This window comes from Cebidichthys violaceus, unplaced genomic scaffold (genome assembly GCF_023349555.1).
Source record: "Cebidichthys violaceus isolate CVI_PGR_0920_01 unplaced genomic scaffold, fCebVio1.0.p SCAF_10, whole genome shotgun sequence".
Taxonomy (NCBI): domain Eukaryota; kingdom Metazoa; phylum Chordata; class Actinopteri; order Perciformes; family Stichaeidae; genus Cebidichthys; species Cebidichthys violaceus.
Genome location: NW_027176263.1, coordinates 92,501 through 110,000, shown reverse-complemented (window position 1 = coordinate 110,000; position 17,500 = coordinate 92,501). Strand labels below are relative to the sequence as shown.

Below are 17,500 nucleotides of genomic sequence, written 5' to 3'. Positions count from 1 at the left end.
CCGGAGGGCAAGACCTTGACCGTCTTGCCCTCCGGCTCCGTCCTACTGGGGTGAGATCATTATTACTGGCGAGCTGATGGACCTGTAGGACAGTGGTGGAGACTGTATTTATGACTTATGTGTGTGTGTGTGTGTGTGTGTGTGTGTGTGTGTGTGTATATCCCCTGTCATGTCCTCTGTGCAGGCATGCTCCCAGGGCCAGGCCGAGTGAGTGATGAACATACAGTGGCAGGACCAGCGATGACTGATCCAGGCTCTGAGGCCTAATCGAAAGTTTGACAGTAGGATAGAAGGGAGAGCAGGGGGACGGGTGGATTTGGAGGCATGGAAAGGCGCAGCCTGGCTGTGGGGTGTGTGTCTTCATTTCAGAGGAGGACAATGAACCCATGGGTACTTGATGAAAAAAGGTTGTGTCTTTGACTTAACACAGGATGGATAGAGGAGCTTCCGCTTTGAGTTGTTGCTTCCAGAAAACTGAAATACTTTCTTCTGCCCGACTTTAGACTCAACGTTGGTAAAAGTAAGGAAGGAGAGGCACTGCTCTGGCTGTGACATCTGTCTCCTCCCTCTATATTTTCTTCATTTACTTTTTTTTTTGTGGCTTCAGTCTCTCCCTCTTTACTTCATTCTTTCCGGTTAAGCAGTGTTTCTTGAAAAGGACTTGTGCTTGTGTGTGTGTGTGTGTGTGTGTGTGTGTGTGTGTGTGTGTGTGTGTGTGTGTGTGTATTTCGTCATTGGTAGAAAAGAGGTGTTGGGCTAAGGACCTTTGGCATTCGCAGGTGGTGGACAGTGAATATCTGCCAGCCTCCTCCATATCACCCACAGCCCCCCCCCCCCCTCGTCTCCCACCATGCCTCACTGGTGGTCAGCCTCTGTCCCTTCGTCTTCCACCCGTCCTCCCCTAGGCTCCCAGTGTTCCCTGTGACGGCCCTGCCTGTGACAAACATGTGTGATGAGTCTGTGTGACATGCCGTGTGTGTATCTGCGATTTGGGGTGTGTGTGTGTGTGTGTGTTTGCATGCTGGTGTACATGCATTTGTGCGTGACACAAGTGTAGGCCTTTGCTGCTACCAGATTGACATGAGTGTCTGTGAGGCTTTGCTCTTTTCAGACGTGCCTCACACTGGCAGTTGGAGTTTGTGTGTGTGTGTGTGTGTGTGTGTGTGTGTGTGTGTGTGTGTGTGTGTGTGTGTGTGTGTGTGTGTGTGTGTGTGTGTGTGTGTGTGTGTGTGTGTGTGTGCCTGCCTTCTAGCACCATGCTGGAGACTGACGGCCCCTGACACCTGCCATTTGGACGCTTTTCTCTGTGAAAAATGTCATCGTCTTCAGACCCGACGTGTGTGTGTGTGTGTGTGTGTGTGTGTGTGTGTGTCGTGTGAGAGAGAGAGAGAGAGAGAGAGAGAGAAAGATAGACGGTGCGTCCCTCAATTTGTCTCCCTGAGGTCAAGCTTTGCAGCTGACTGAACAATGGACCCAAGCTGTTTGAGCAGCCGGGACAGAGAAACTTATGTGTGTGTGTGTGTGTGTGTGTGTGTGTGTGTGTGTGTGTGTGTGTGTGTGTGCGTTTTTGCATGAATTTATTTTGGGCTGGTAATATGTGACATCACAGCTCCTTCTACGGCGGTAAAATGAGTTCAACCCAAGCATCCTGAACACGAACTGAGCTGTGGACAAAGAAAGTGAAAGATAGAGCCGGTGTAGTGTGGCACCATAAAGGTGTGTGTGTGTGTGTGTGTGTGTGTGTGTGTGTGTGTGTGTGTGTGTGTGTGTGTGTGTGTGTGTGTGTGTGTGTGTGTGTAAGCAATCCCAAGTTCTCCATTTGAAAGCCATCTAGAATTTTGGACAATCCACCAGTTGAAACTGGTTGAAACCGGTAGATCGCTATGAATCAATTCCAATTGAGCCCCTCGATGCCTTTTTCATCTGATGGCATACTAGGTTAGATTTGATAGATCAGGTAACTCCAGCCGTTAGGGACTTTGCATTGAGTTTGGCTCACTTAAAGTTCTCACACTAGTTCCTGTGTATTTTTAAGAAGCCCACCTCACACCTCCATTAATAAAGCCATTTTAAAAACAAGAAACGGCGCAACTGTGACCTGTTTTCTTTAGATATCAGAGATATTATTATCAGATGAGGGAAGGTTACATACAGTTAAATGAACTCCTCACAAACAAATGGCACTGAAGTTTTTAACATCTACAGTACAAGTTTAAGCTTTTGGACTATTTGAAGAATCTTTTTGGGCCACATACTGTATATTAATATATTGTCTGTATCAATGTGCCTAGAATTCTTTGAAATACAGTAATTTATTCAAACCAAAATTCAATCTTTCATTCTTTTCTTTTTTTTTGACCTGCAGTGCTTCCCCCCCCACCCTCCAACTTTTTGTCCTGTGTATCAAATGAGTTGATGATATTATTGACCCTCTTTTTTTCTGGCTGATCTGATGAGCTACTTAATTTACATTAGGGCTGTGTAAGCCAGAAGGCTGTAATGAGGTATCAAAGTGTGTATCCATCTCTTCCAACGTTAGCTTTCTTGAGGGGCAGCAGGGGGCCAATCATGGTGTGTGTGTGTGTGTGTGTGTGTGTGTGTGTGTGTGTGTGTGTGTGTGTGTGTGTGTGTGTGTGTGTGTGTGTGTGTGTGTGTGTGTGTGTGTGTGTGTGTGTGTGTGTGTGTGTGTGTGTGTGTGTGTGTGTGTGTGTGTGTGTGTGTGTGTGTGTGTGTGTGTGTTGTGCCCAAGGGTGTGTCTCAAAGACGACCAGTAGGGGAACGGATAGGGGAGCCAGTTGGTGACTTTGCCCCGGGACGGGACAGGACTAAAGGCAGGCCTGTGTGTGTGTATACAATAGAGTAATTCAAAAGAGAGTGTGAATAAATGATAACCCTACAGGGCCACCGAGTCATCGCTTTACACCAAGAGGCGATCTTTGACTTTGTGTCTCAGCGTGTGTGTGTGTGTCCACGCTTCGACCATCCATCCACTTAGGCCGGAGAGCTGTGGAGCAGACAACCTTCTGCTGGCTGCCAAGATGATGCCCTCACTGTGGCGACAGCCGTGGACGCTGTGGCGATGAGGGCTCAGAGCTGTATCCATGACAGTGCTGTTACCCAGCTGCCCCAGCGGCAGCCTTAATTAAGTTAGACATGATAGGGGCTGGTGGCCTCCCTTTCTTTCCTCTCCATGCTCTCTTGTCTTCTGTTTTTCTATGTTCTTAATTATACCTTTTCACTCTTTTAAAAACTGACGCTGCGTCTCTTTCACTTTACCTCCATTGTCCTCCCGTCTCTGAATGAGGACAGACAGGGTGGTGCTTTCTGTGTTGTATTTAACTGTGGTTTCATTTAAAGCCCTGTCTATCTTTATACCACTTTTAAAGAGAAAGAGAGATTTGAGTATATTGAATATTTTAGAATTATATTCATATCATCTTCTGTGTCTTACTCAGCATAAGTGCTTTGTGTCTTTGTCACACACACACACACACACACACACACACACACATTGTGTGTGTGTGTCGGGTTAATGACCAGCTCCGCTTTGACCACCTTGAAGGTCATGTGCCAGTGCTCGTTAGCTGTGTCACCATGGCGATATGTCAGCTGTCAGCTACGATGGATAAGGAGCTGACAAAAAGAACAGTGAGGTGGAGGAAGGGATGAATGGAGAGGGAGGGAGGACAAGTTCATTTAAATGTGAGTCCCATCAGAAGGCCTCTGCCACTCCTCATTAACCAGATACTTATAATTGGCAAGGTTGTTGTGGCAAGGTCCAGGCCTCTGGGATTGTGTGTGTGTGTGTTGAGTCGTGGACATAGGGGAGGTGCTGACCCCTTCCTCATATTGGTCAGCCCTGAGGAGAAAGCCCCCCCCCCCCCCCCTCTCTCTCCATCCAGCCGGCAGAACAGAAGGACTAAACAACGTGACAGCTTCAGTTGTATGTCGGTAGAATCAACACGGGTATCGGTGGCTTTGTTGTACCAACCATTCTGTCTGTGTGGTGATGGATGATAAGCGGCCTACTTTAGACTGAATACATTAACGTGGGAGATGGTAGAATCAGTTTGTTTTCATTGTCAAGACCTACAATAAAACAGAAATTGGCACCAGAGCTTCGGCTCAATTCCAGCTGAATTTAGCGAATTGTTTGAAAAAGGGTGTTTTCGTTAAGTCGTCTTACAATCGTGTGCAATAAGCCCTTCACATAATATCCAAAGAATGAACTGTATGACGTGAAATGTATACAAAAAACTAAGCAATACAAAAAATATATATTTATTAGGACTGAGCGATGTAACCGTGTCATTCTTGCAAACCCTAATTCATCATTTGACTGTATCAAATGAACGCTGGTTAAAGTTAATTAAGGCTAACCCTGATTTCTCTTCTTGTTGTTGTACCTCTGAGAGAAACATCTCAAATCTGGCCCTGTCTCTGAACATATTTCTGGTAGAAGTAGGACATACAGTGCCTCAATTAAATGCCCATGTTCCTGCTAATGTCTACAGAAACACACACACACACACACACACACACACACACACACACACACACACACACACACACACACACACACACACACACACACACACACACACACACACACACACACACACACACGACCTGTTTTCTTTTTTTGGTTATGTTCACGAGACACTGACAAACAGCAGTACATCCCACTGCCCTCTAGGTGGCAGTAGTGTCACATAGATCGTGAGTGAGCTGCGCTTTAACACTCACACTCTGTTATTACAGCGTCGGTCATTTCAATGTGCAAAGGTGGTCGTGCGCTCAACATATTCACATAGAAATAGGTGACTGGGAGTCTATATTTTCCTAAAGTTGATTCCATACGTTTAAGTGGGCATAATGATCCCACTCAAGTCACCGGACTCACTAATTGACCTATTCTCAATATGTTTAGAATTCATAGTTACTTCCTAAGCCAATGGCTCGCACATGCAATCGGGATGCATGTGGTTCTTCACGTCTGCTTTCTGTCGAATTCCTGCATTTGAAAGAATGTAATTGTGCAGTTATAATGTTAAAGCAGGACTACTAGCGATAACGCTATTTTGGCCATAATGGTCAGTAATGATGTTCAAGCTGTGACTACGAAGGGCTAACCGGAGTCAAATGAGGAGCCAGTTTGAGAAGTGGTCAGCTGCATTATTTAAGGTGCAAGGCAGTGGTGATTTTCCTTAAAAGCCTTGCCATTAGGTAATAACTTCTCATTATGTTTTATACTTTCTCCCCTCACCCTCTAATTGGCTCCTTAGGGGGTGAGGGGAGGGGAGACATTAGCCAACCTGCCTCTTATAAATATATATATTTTCCCTTTCATTCACCAGTATAACCAGTGAAGCAGGAGCATCCATCTACAGTGTGAGTCCCGAGGCGGTCAAGGAGATGCCAGACATGGACCCCAACCATAGGAGTGCAGGTAAGCAGCCATACTTGAGTGTCTCCATGTTATTAAATGTTTTGCATAATAAATGGTCTACGGCAAGATGACTGGTGTTGTAGAAGACACTGTGTAAAGGGCAGCAACTAGTGAGAATAGTGAGAAATGCCCATAACCATTCCCCAATTCTCTCCTGTTTTACTTTGCTCTTCCTCTCACTTGCCACCTCTTCCTCTCGCACGCTACATCATCGAAAACACAGCAGAATAAAAAAAGGAATCGCACAGAGTTTTGGAAAACCAATGTTTCCAGCAGACTTCCTCCATAAAAGCCATAAATCAAGCGAGGCCGGCTTGTTCCTCACTAGTTTCCTGCGGTCAGCAGCACTGGGAGCCGTGGAGATTCATATTTATCCCCCTAATGAAAGCCATGAGAAATCTACAGCGTTTGACTTTGGATGGGGATGAAAATAAGGGGGCGTTGAGCCAAAGACACGACGGTTACAGTGTCTGATGTGGCGACAGAGTGTTTGTGTCTGCGTCTTTCTTCCTCTGTCTATACGAGTGGCCATGTAACATAGTATACAGGGAATTGTGAGTGAAAGGCCTTCTGTCTGTCATCCCTGTTGTTGGGCGATCTAGGGACATCTAGTGGTGATAGGCAACATTTCAGCCATCTGTTTTTCTCTTCAGCTTCTATTCTGTGCTCCTCTCTGATCTGAGACGGAGTGAGAGATGAGCCATTGGAACTATTTGACTGACTTTTCTCACCTAATGCTCGGCAACAAAAACAGCGCGGCCGCATCGCCGCTGTCCCCCCCTGCTGCACGGCACATTCTTCCAGCTCTGCTGAGCGATGCGTCAGTGTCCCAACTGAAAATTTGGCTCATATATTTTCAATACGTTATGCTGGACTCCGTTAACAAATCGGTTTGTCTCAGAGAAGAGAGAGGGGGGGGGGGGGAGAGACCTGGACATAGACAAACACGCACATGCATACGATATATTGTCTACGTATAAATCTTAACGTTGTGTTAATGTTTATATTGCTGTTATTCTACACTGTCCAAATATTTGGACTAATTGTGTGTTGATACTTTGGCAACATTGTTCTTGAAACGTCCATGCCATTAAATTGAATTGAATTGAGAGTCAGAAACAGAATGGGTGGAAAGCGTTTCGGAGTCTTTTTGGTGGTGCACTGCACAAGGCCAGGATTGAAACTCCATCCCTGTCTAAATATTATCTCAGGCAGCAGCCAGAGGAGAGAGAGGAGAGGAGAGGAGAGCCATTGATTCCAGACGTCCTCCCTCTCTAACATCCCATCCCTCTGCTTCTCTTTGTCTGTCCGTTCCTCCTCAAAGATCTGAAGTCTGACGTTCGTCATGCGCCGCACTACATCGCTGCCCACTGGAACTCAAACGTACACATAACGCACACACACACACACACACACACACCAAACTGTGGGCTTGCAGCGGCGGCACAGGAGGGACGGGCAATGAGTGTTATTTTCTATTCACCATACAGTGTTTTTAAATTAGCTTAAATTGTCCGTGTTTAACATTTTTGTCAATATCTATACATTATTAGAGCTCTTTTATTGTTTTCTCAAATAAAGGAGGGACAATTTGGGACATTTTAACAGAAATGACAAACCTAGAGCTGGCACTTCCTCGGTCTTTCACAGGGACATGAATGTGAATAGTTATTTGGTTGTGTCACTCTCTCCCTCTCTCTCTGTGCCTGTGTGAGTTCGGGGGGGGGGTGAGGTCATGTGTTATGGTGTGTATGCGAGTACGGTTGTTTGTAATTTTTCTCCTTGTCACTGGCCCCTGCCAGCATATTCATGGAAAAGACATTTGGCTTCATGTGCAGCAACGGGCTGAGGCCTTACAGATCTGTTAAAAGCAACCCGGATGATGTGTGTGTCTGTCTGTCTGTCTGTCTGTCTGTCTGTCTGTCTGTCTGTGTGTGTGTGTGTGTGTGTGTGTGTGTGTGTGTGTGTGTGTGTGTGTGTGGTTAAATTAGAGGTTTTAAAGGTTCGTGGCTCCAGCATCTATCAGGACGCTTAATGACAGGTGCGAAGACTCTATTTGAAAGCCAGCTTTAATTATTATTATGGGGTTGGAGGAATGACAATTAGGTTTGGCCTGCCCTCAGGCCAGCAGTGTAATATGCAGACGATTTGCATATTCAGTAATTACAATATAATATGGATTTGCATATTTAATAACTGATTCAGATAGCAAGCTCATGAAAAACGCAAAACCATAGACTCTCATGAGACACAAAATCATGTTTGTCTTCCCTCTGTCTCTCTGTGTGTGTGTGTGTGTGTGTGTGTGTGTGTGTGTGTGTGTGTGTGTGTGTGTGTGTGTGTGTGTGTTGGTTTGGTCTGTCTGTCTGTCTGTCTCGATAGTGTCCATTGGAAGACGTGTCCAAGATCCACTGGCTGAGCTTGTGAAGATTGATCCTAAACACATAGGCATTGGAACATACCAGGTAAGTGTGTTTTGGTTTTTTTTGCTGCTGAGATGCTCCTCGTGGGTGAGAGCTTCTTGACCCCGCGCAGTGGAGCATCTGCTGTGAGTTACACTGAAGCAAAGGGCCGTGTGTGTGTGTGTGTGTGTGTGTGTGTGTGTGTGTGTGTGTGTGTGTGTGTGTGTGTGTGTGTGTGTGTGTGTGTGTGTGTGTGTGTTTCACCCAATAACAGTGATAACTCTTCATCAAAAAGATTTTAAATACAACCAGTAAAAGGTTAACTAACGTCGGGGGTAGGTGAAGTAGCAGAGTCCTTGATTGGCTCTGTGAGGCTGTTAACAAATGAGCTGCGATCTGATTGGACTAAACCCCCATCAGGCTTATGGCAATAGCATGCAGCACTGCTGTATCACTGCACCGTGCTAAAACCACAGATTGGTTTTGGTAGTTAACTATTCCTTGCAAACCCGTGTGTGTGTGTGTGTGTGTGTGTGTGTGTGTGTGTGTGTGTGTGTGTGTGTGTGTGTGAGTGTGTGTGTGTGTGTGTGGATTGTACACATGGTCTGCTGTACTTTGTGGTAGAACAGGAAACATGCAAAGATTGGGCGTGTGTGTTTTTTATCTTTATTTATTTAACCAGTATGGTCTCTTTAAGAGAGTCTTGACCAAAATGGCAGCGTAATTATTTTACTGAAACAAACACACAACCAAAATTCCCAGAAGGAATAAAAGAAAAGAGGAGAGAACAGAAAAGCCAGTTAAACACATTGTAACTACTCTATACTAAAATACTCAACAACAACAACAAGTAAACTAAAAATTAAACAGTTGCCTATTTTAATCCCGAAAAAATATTTGTGTTTAAAAGTATGCAAAGTGGCTTTTATTCTAAGCAGTATGTTCAATCTTCACTCAGACCTCTTGAAGAGTTCAGGTGCGACTTTTGTATTTCAGGCAAAACATTTGGACCACAGGCACAAAGGGAATGTAAGTGAGGGGTTGAAGATGTGACGGAACAAATGAGTGAAACTTGACGGTTGGGAGCAGAGAGGCGAGCAGGGAAGCAGATAAACTTGGTTGAGGCCTGAATCAACAGATGATGCTGAGGGTGACAGCTAATTCAATTAGTGGAGATCAGGCATGACGTGTGTTTGCTGTTCGTTGTCCGCATGCTCTCAAGTGTGTGTGCAGAGGAACTACAGTTAGCTCAATGTTGATTTTCTTCCTCACAAGTGTGTATATGTGTGTGTGTGTGTAATAGTGTGAGACATGGAAGACAAGCATTAGGTCAGTGTGCGTACTATTTACGCCAGCTATTACTAATGCAGTATTGTCCTCTATATATGGGAGGTTGTGTGGAAATAAAGAGCATGAGAGGATGGAAATAGGAACAAAACAAAAAAAGGCAAGAGGAAGACTAAAAGGCAAGTAGGATAACTTGGCAGCAACATGCGATACAACTAATAGTGACCAATGCAGTGGTCACAGCATCCAGAAGACATGCATCGAACACATTTAAAACACTGGAGCATGATCAAGACATCGATAGAGGACAGTGTTTCTTTTGCAGAGTAATCTTACAGTTCTACTATTACATACAGGATGCTGCTGTACACTGAGCCAGTTATGTATAACGTGAACTGTAGCCACGAGATGCTGGTTAAGATTCATCTATACTCGATGTCAATGTCAAGATGTCGCTCACAGTCTTTTGCTGGCCACGTAAACGTATCATCGTTTGTTGATGAGAGGGTGAGGAGAAGGAAGGGGGTTCAAAAAAAATCTAAAAAAACAGCAGAGGGTGACAAAGGGTAATGGGGGGGGGGGGGGGGGGGGGATTTCAGGGTGAGCGCAAAATGGAGATTTGAAAGAGAAAGGAGAAGGTTGTGTTGTGCTCATGTGGCTGAGTGTGTTGGGTCTCAGGCCCGTGTCTCTCACCACGTCCTGACCGGGCTCCCAGGGGTGCCTGGGGATTCTGCACCTCCTGCTCTCAGATCATGTGACTAGGTCAACAAACGATAATATCACCGGGTAAATAAACTCTGGGTGCTGACAGATATGAGATGGGACATCACTTTGACCTGCGTGGCAGCCGTCTCACTCACACACACACACACACACACACACACACACACACACACACACTATTCTCCCCATCCCTTTAATCTAAAGGGTTAAGTGTGTGTGTGTGTCTGTGTGTGTGACTACATTTGTAATAGTGTATGTATTTGTGGGGAAAATGAGTGTGAGAAAAGTGCACTCATGCATATGTGAGTGTTCTTGCATGTTCTTTGTGTGATTCATGGCGTTTTGAGCTTTCCGAGAGTTTATTGCCATTAGACCCAAACAGCAGAAGGGCAGATGTAACTCTAGACAGCTGGCACAGCATGCTCCCTCTCTCTCTCTCCCTCTGCTGACCCAGTGAGTGACAGCTCTGAGAGAAAGGAGGAAATGAGCTGAGGGCTAAAAAAGTGAGGCCCATTAAAATCAGATTGGACGTAACTATTGGTGTGGGAACACTGTTTTCACTGCAGTACCTCTGGCAGATGGGTTTTCTGGATACGGAGTTTTGCCAGATACACGTCTGTTTGAATGGCAGTATCATTAGTGGGTTTTTTTTATGTATATATATATTTGCGGTTCTACAGTACATAATACATAAACAGCTTCTGATATATTTGAGAGAAATTGTATTTGTAGCTCAGAACACTTTTTCCCGGAGTCTTGTGTTCTTTACAATTAGACACTTAGTGGGCGTGGCCTTTGGACGGCTCCTCCATCTGTCAATCAGCTCTTTACGTTGATGGTCTGTTGACAGCTGGGTGATTCCCCAGGGCTGTGAAACTAACTGCTACTGGAAAATGCACACACAGACACACACTGCTGTGTAAGAAAACATCGCCCGCCAGCCGGATATTAAAGAAACTGTCACTCTCCTCCTCACCTCTCTCACCCGCTCTCCTTCTCTGGCTCCATTTCTCATCTTCTTTTGCTCGAATTTTCCCACTTGCCCCACTGACTCCCTGTCCTCTGCCTTCCTTTCATGCCACGTTCGTCTTCTTCTCTCAAGTGGTAGAACATGTATTGTGGACAAAGTGTGCAAGTGTTGCTAGAGTGTTGACCTCTTCAGCAGCGGATGTCTTTTTGGCATTTTCGGTGGTGCGATTGTGCAAATGTTTGCGTGTGCATTTGAGCATGCGATCTCTTTCCGCTGAATGTAGGAGTGCCTACAGGGAGACAGGAGCCGACAGAGCTGAGGGACGGAAGGAGAGCCGTGGAGGGTTGACAGTGATTGATCGTTCCTGTCTCTGTGTTTAAGGCATGGGAAAAACAAAACTGCGAAGCTGCCAAACATTATCTGCTACTATTTTTAATTATTTCCCTTGCAGTAGGCCTGTCACAGCACAGGGGGGCGTGTGTGTTGAGTGAGGTTGTGTGATGAGTCACACTTGTGTCTTTGCTCATGTAATAGATTTAAACAGGCTCATGCCAATTATTAACATATTCAACAATTTATAAACTAGCTGCTGTCATGTCAGGCTTCTTATTCTAGCGCTGTACCGTTTCTACTGAGTGAGGGTGTTTGTGTGTCGGTGGTGAGTAAACCTTTATTATTATTATTGGCACCGTCTAATATCAAGGTTGTCACTAAGGATGCGCCCCATAACTGATATCGGATATCTAAAAAAGGAAGGGGAAAGGAAGGGAAAAGGTGCTTTTGGGTGTATAGAATGATGACCCGAGATCAGCTGATCTCATCTACTGGGAAAGTTAGTCCCTGTGCCTGTCCGGAAACGTCTCCTGTTTCCATTTTCTCATGCTCTGTTTTGCATCCCTCAGGTAATGTATGTGTGTGTGTGTGTGTGTGTGTGTGTGTGTGTGTGTGTGTGTGCGTGTGTGCATGACTGTTTTGCAGGAAGTAGAGAAATAGCCATTAGGCATTCATGAAAGGTGTTGGGAAACCATGAAGCCATATCCTTGCTGTCATATCACTTTTCAGCTGCTGATTTACGACTGCTATTTAACCATTTAACTATGCGCGTATTCACACACGACTCTGAGCCACGCCCTCGTGATGGGAATAGTATGCAGTACGGGTTCAAGACGGAGTTCTCCGAAGCCTCACAGGAGCTGTCAGTCAAGCTGTGCACATGGCCTTCAGATAACCTCAGGCACCATGTTAGTTTCTACACAGTCCCTTAGTTATCCTGTTGTGATAGTCGTGAACTTTTTTAAAGACATTTGCAATCTTACAAATTCATAATCGGAGTATCTACTGATGTAATTTATGTAGTGAAACAAAACAAATATCTGAAGCTTGTGTTAACGTCGACCTGAGTGCTTGTTAAATCGTGGGTGAGGACTCTCTTTGACTGACGACCCCCCCCCCCCCCCCCCCCCCCCCCCCCCCCCCCCCCCCCATGTCAAAATAATAGAACTATGAATACAAGCCTAATTTGCAAGACAGGAGAAGATGTTTCTCATGTCCCAGGCTGAATGCAATGAATGGAGGCCTAATGCCATTTGATCCCACCGTCATACAATCATCTTAGGGTTATCCTTCCATCACTTGCTGCCCTCAGGCTCTTGGGACATGCAGCCATTCTGGCTCCAGCATGTTTCCAGTTGCCAAGCTTTTCTAGTCTGCTGATGGTCCGAAAGACCTCCGCCATCACTGTCAGTCAACACCTCACCTTCCTTATTCCCTCTCTCTATATTTATAATTTGTGGATTTAGATTATGCCTCGTGTTGCAACACATTTGCGTTTCTGTATCGGAGAAAAATGACATTATGTGCTTCTCAGATTCTCAACAAAATAGCTCACAGAGGAGCTTGTTTTGGTTTTCTCTCCTGCTCTGCACTTTCTCACTATCTCTCTCTGATTGACATGTGGTAACTCGGCAGCATTTAAGTGCTCGAGGTGCAGACAGAAGCACTTTGTTCTTGCGTGTTGGTTGGCTGGCTTCAGCTGGTTTCCGGCCAATCCAAACATGACCTTCACAGGTAGTGCAGGGATACCGTCGGTTGGCTCTGGATGATTTTGAGGTTTTTGGGGTTTCGGGTGTTGGGACCAAGGATTGGGGGAATGGAGGTGGTTTATAAAAAAAAAAAATGGATGGTAGTGTATCCATGGGATGGATGGAATAAGAGTTGGTGAAGGTCTGCCTATAAGGTTGCAAGATGTGCTTGTCCGTAAGTACATATTGGGGACACATTTGATCATAGTGTTTGTCTGGAAATGGGTTTAAAGTCGACTGGTAACGTTCTCATTGTGATCTTCTCTTGTAAAAACTTTTCTTGCTAATTTCTCCCAATGTATTTCTCCATCACTGTGCCCCCCCACACACACCAAACAGTCCTGATCTAGATCCTAAGAATACAGTTTAGAGTGAAATAGTCAGATACAACCTCAGAGATAGAAAAGGCAGTAGGAGAAAAGTAACGTAATAAAGAAAAAAAAAGAAGAGTGTTGAGAAGGTGGAGTTCAGAGTCATCTGAAAAGATAAACGGTCAACACTACGACGGCACAGTCATGGCTAAGATGATGCTAAAGTATGATTCCTGATGCCTTGTTTACCTCTAAGGGAGATTAATGAGGTATACACAGATTGAGAGGTAGATAGAAAGATGCATTGGACGTCATGCTCCATTTGTGCAGTTAGTGCCACTGTAAACTGAGTAGAGCACCATGAGGGCCTCTGCTGTCAGGACCACACACACACACACACACACATACACACACACACACACACACACACACACACACACAGTCCAGTATGTGTGTGTGTGTGTGTGTGTTTAATAGAGCAGAACTCGCTCATTTTCTGAAGCAGCTGCTCTCTTCCATTCAAACTCCGGCACATTAAATCACTGCTGCTAGTGCCAGAGACACTCTCTAAATCTATGCCTGTGTGTTTGCCTGATTGTCCCGGTTTACTTTTTAATGATCATCTGAGTATTTCTGCTCAAACACTGGCCTTTAAAACGAGTGTGCTTGCGCTGCCTTTTGATATTTGCATGCTACACAACACATTTTGATCTGGAGGATGAGTCGGTGACTAATTTGTGCCTTATTTTTTAGACCGGACAGCTGTTGGTACTGAGCCATGTGACAGTATACACATACAGAAATAATAGCATTGTACTGTTCTTGATCAGGCCAGCCAATAGCATTCTTAATATCTAGCCTTGGCCTCAGTGGTTGGCTGAGGATACATCTAAAGTCAGATTTCTTCAAGTGAAATATGAAAGGCCAGTTTCTTTCACCAGACATGCCAATGTGAATTTATGATACATAGCTGAGGTTTGCATGTTTCATGTGAGAAATAAACTTGAGTTATTGCCCAGCTCACTGAGATTAGCTCTGCCAAATGGTACAAACCCCCCCCCCCCCCCCCCCATTGGCAATACATAGTATTTAATAGTAAAACAGCGTTAGATTAAGTTTAGATTTAACAGTGCATTGCTGTAAGTTTTGTTTTTTGTTTTGCAAAATGAAAATTGAACTGGGATGAAATGAGTACTAATTCAAGTTGAGCACAGTTCTGCACCTCTGTGTTAGCAGTCAGCATGTGTTGTGCTGCTCCCACCTCTATAAGGTTTCAATAGGAATGTGAGAACACGGTCATTGGGGTTTCGTTGCAGGTTAAAACTCACACCGCCACCTTTCTCATGTGAAGACATTCTTCTCAGGTGTGTCATTACAGGTGATTTCCTCTTTCCGTATCTTCTCACCGGAAATCAGAAAACCTTCAGTGGGAACTTCTTATTGTTTGGAAAGTCTCCATATGATGCCTCTGGCCGTATTGTCTCAGCATTCTCCCTAAGAATCAGACTGCAGGTCACAGGAGGAGTCACCACCAGGGGTGCTGTGCTGTCTCTCTGGCTCCACCTCAACTCTTTCTGTCTCTATCCGTCTTCTCCTCTCTGCTGCTCACACGATGTTTACCATCCTGCTTATTGTACGGTGGGTTTAAACAGTTTTGTTGCTGGTATTACAGTTTAAACTTTCAAACCGGACACATAAAAACGAACCTGAGCTCATCAAATCCAACAATTCAGATTAATTAAATACAGTAATTAATTACTGAGATGTTATTTCTGAAGGAAACAGTATCCAAGTCGTAATAAATTGTGAACAGTACTGGGAAGATCAAGTGCCAAAATCTTAAAATATAAAAAAACTCAGCAGTGAAATGATTCTTGGCAATGTATCACAAAAATGTTGCTAAAACTGTGTTTTCTAATAAAGGTTGAAGGACTAATACATGATTTGTTAAGTTAGGTTCATATTGAACCTGTGCAGTGATTTCAGTATAAGCTTTGTTCAAACAAGTCAACGTCTCTAAAAGTCAAAGCAAACCTATGAGTCTGTCTGTCCTCATCTGTCCTCATGTGTCCTGTTCTTGCTGACAGAGAAGGGTGCGTTTGATAGCTGCTGTTATCTGTTTACAAGCCAGTGTTTGCTCAGAGCTTGATCATGTTACAGGACAACAACCCATGCTGGTCCCATTCTCGATCGTCCACACACACACACACACACAGCACACGCAAACAGTTGCGCATACACAGACGTAGCCCAACAGTCGTCTAGTTTAGTCTGTCGGCCAATCCTCGAACAGTTGCTGAGGCATCAGTCTGCAGCTGAACTTTTTTGAAAAGGTTGTTGGCCCTGTATCACTGCTCAGGGCTTCTCCTCGTCTGGGGACCAACGCTAGGCCTCGTAGAATTTCTTCAATCTTATTTTGGTGTTTTGTTTAGATTAACTCGCCCCACTCCGCTCTGCTCTGCTTTCATTTTCTTCATTTAAATTGCTGGCCATCTTCCCTGCTCCTTGTTAGGGAAAAAGATTCCATCCCTTTTGGAAAATATGTGCTGATTAACGAATGGGTGATTGGCTGGTGGTTGAGAAGTGTGAAGAGTTCATTTGAAGGATGCTACAGTAACGAGAACTCTGTGTTAGTGTGAGAGAGAGAGAGAGAGAGAGAGAGAGAGAGAGATTGTTGACGAGCCAAACTAAACATTCCCCCTCTCTTTTTACATCTGTGCTCCCTATCTATCTCTCTCTCTCTCTCTCTCTCTCTCTCTCTCTCTCTCTCTCTCTCTCTCTCTCTCTCTCTCTCTCTCTCTCTCCCCTCTGTCTCTCTCTCTGTCTCACTTGCTTTTCTACTTGTCAATCAAACCTTTCGCTCGGTTTGACTGCATTTTATTGCCAACACTCTCTGCTTTTGTTTATCTCTTTGAGGATGACATTTATTAATCCCCTTGGGGACCAAGGACCAAATAGTAGTAAGAAGCTGAAATGGAATATAATAGTGAGTAAATATACTTTTGGGGGTTTATGTAAACAGAACATGGATATGTAAAGTCCATCAGAAGTCTGTGGTACAACATACTGGGACCAGATGTCTTTGGAGGAAAACATGATGATGGATTAGTATTATCTTTAGAATAAAACAGAATTTGCATACATGGCTCATCCTATTTTTTTTTACTTTGATTCAATCTGAAAAATATTATGAAAGTCCTAAACCACTAACATTCCTTGCACCTGCACATATTTTGTGTGTTTGTGCAAAAGTTTTTTTTTTTTTTTTTGCTAATCCAGTTTTTAGCCTGACGTGTGTGTGTGCGCGTGTGTGCGCGTGTGTGCGCGCGTGTGTGTGTGTGTGTGTGCGTGTGTGTGCGTGTGTGTGTGTGTGTGTGTGTGTGTGTGTGTGTGTGTGTGTGTGTGTGTGTGTGTGTGTGTTTCTAGCATGACGTGACGGCGGGAGCTCTGAAGGCGGCATTGGACGGCGTGGTGCAGGAATGTGTGAGCTTCGTCGGGGTGGACATCAACATTTGCTCCGAGACGCTGATGAGGTAGACGACACATGAAGACAAATATATACATGTGCTCACAAGCATGTTCACTCTCTACTGCGCACACATAGACACTCACACACACAGACACACACACGCAGACACACACATGCAAATTGTGAAACCGAGATGAAGTAGGGCTTAGACCTCTGACATACTTTCCCTTAGCAGTCACAACATGGCAAAGCTTCATCCACACTCATGCACAGGCGCATGCTCGATACACACACACACACACACACACACACACACACACACACACACACACATGCCAGCTTTCTGTCGACTAAAGCTTCACACCCTGGCCTCACTTATTGGGACGACTGGAATCGACAGAGGGGATTAGGCGAGGTAGACTCACGCACATACACACACATGGCTCTCAAACGCGTATATGTACACGTATACATAGTCGCAAATACCTTTCGTAGTGTACTGTGTACTCATTCACTCATTTACTACAGCACGTACACTGCACAAGCTTTAAAAGTACAAGAAGTGCACAAATGTGATATATACGCACACACTTGAAGTGGATACAAATGGTATAAAAGGAGCTGGCATTAGCTGCAGGGCAGGCATCAGGTCATCTGTTTACCTGTCTGCTCGGCAAGTGAGCTTTTTCCATTCCTGCCAGGAGTTGTGCGACACACACACACACACACACACACACACACACACACACACACACACACACACACACACACTCACACCAAAGTGTTGATGACTGAGGTATTATGTGGA

At 44.8% G+C, this 17,500-nt stretch overlaps 1 protein-coding gene across 1 annotated transcript in view; it reads left to right on the top strand.

The window, feature by feature from the left end:
• Positions 1–17,500, top strand: part of srbd1 (S1 RNA binding domain 1) — a 45,489-nt gene that overhangs the window by 17,880 nt on the left and 10,109 nt on the right. The window contains exons 15-17 of the mRNA XM_068718920.1: positions 5,358–5,449; positions 7,832–7,914; positions 16,650–16,756. Coding sequence (XP_068575021.1) covers positions 5,358–5,449; positions 7,832–7,914; positions 16,650–16,756 — 282 coding nt within the window. The remainder of the gene's footprint in view (positions 1–5,357; positions 5,450–7,831; positions 7,915–16,649; positions 16,757–17,500) is intronic.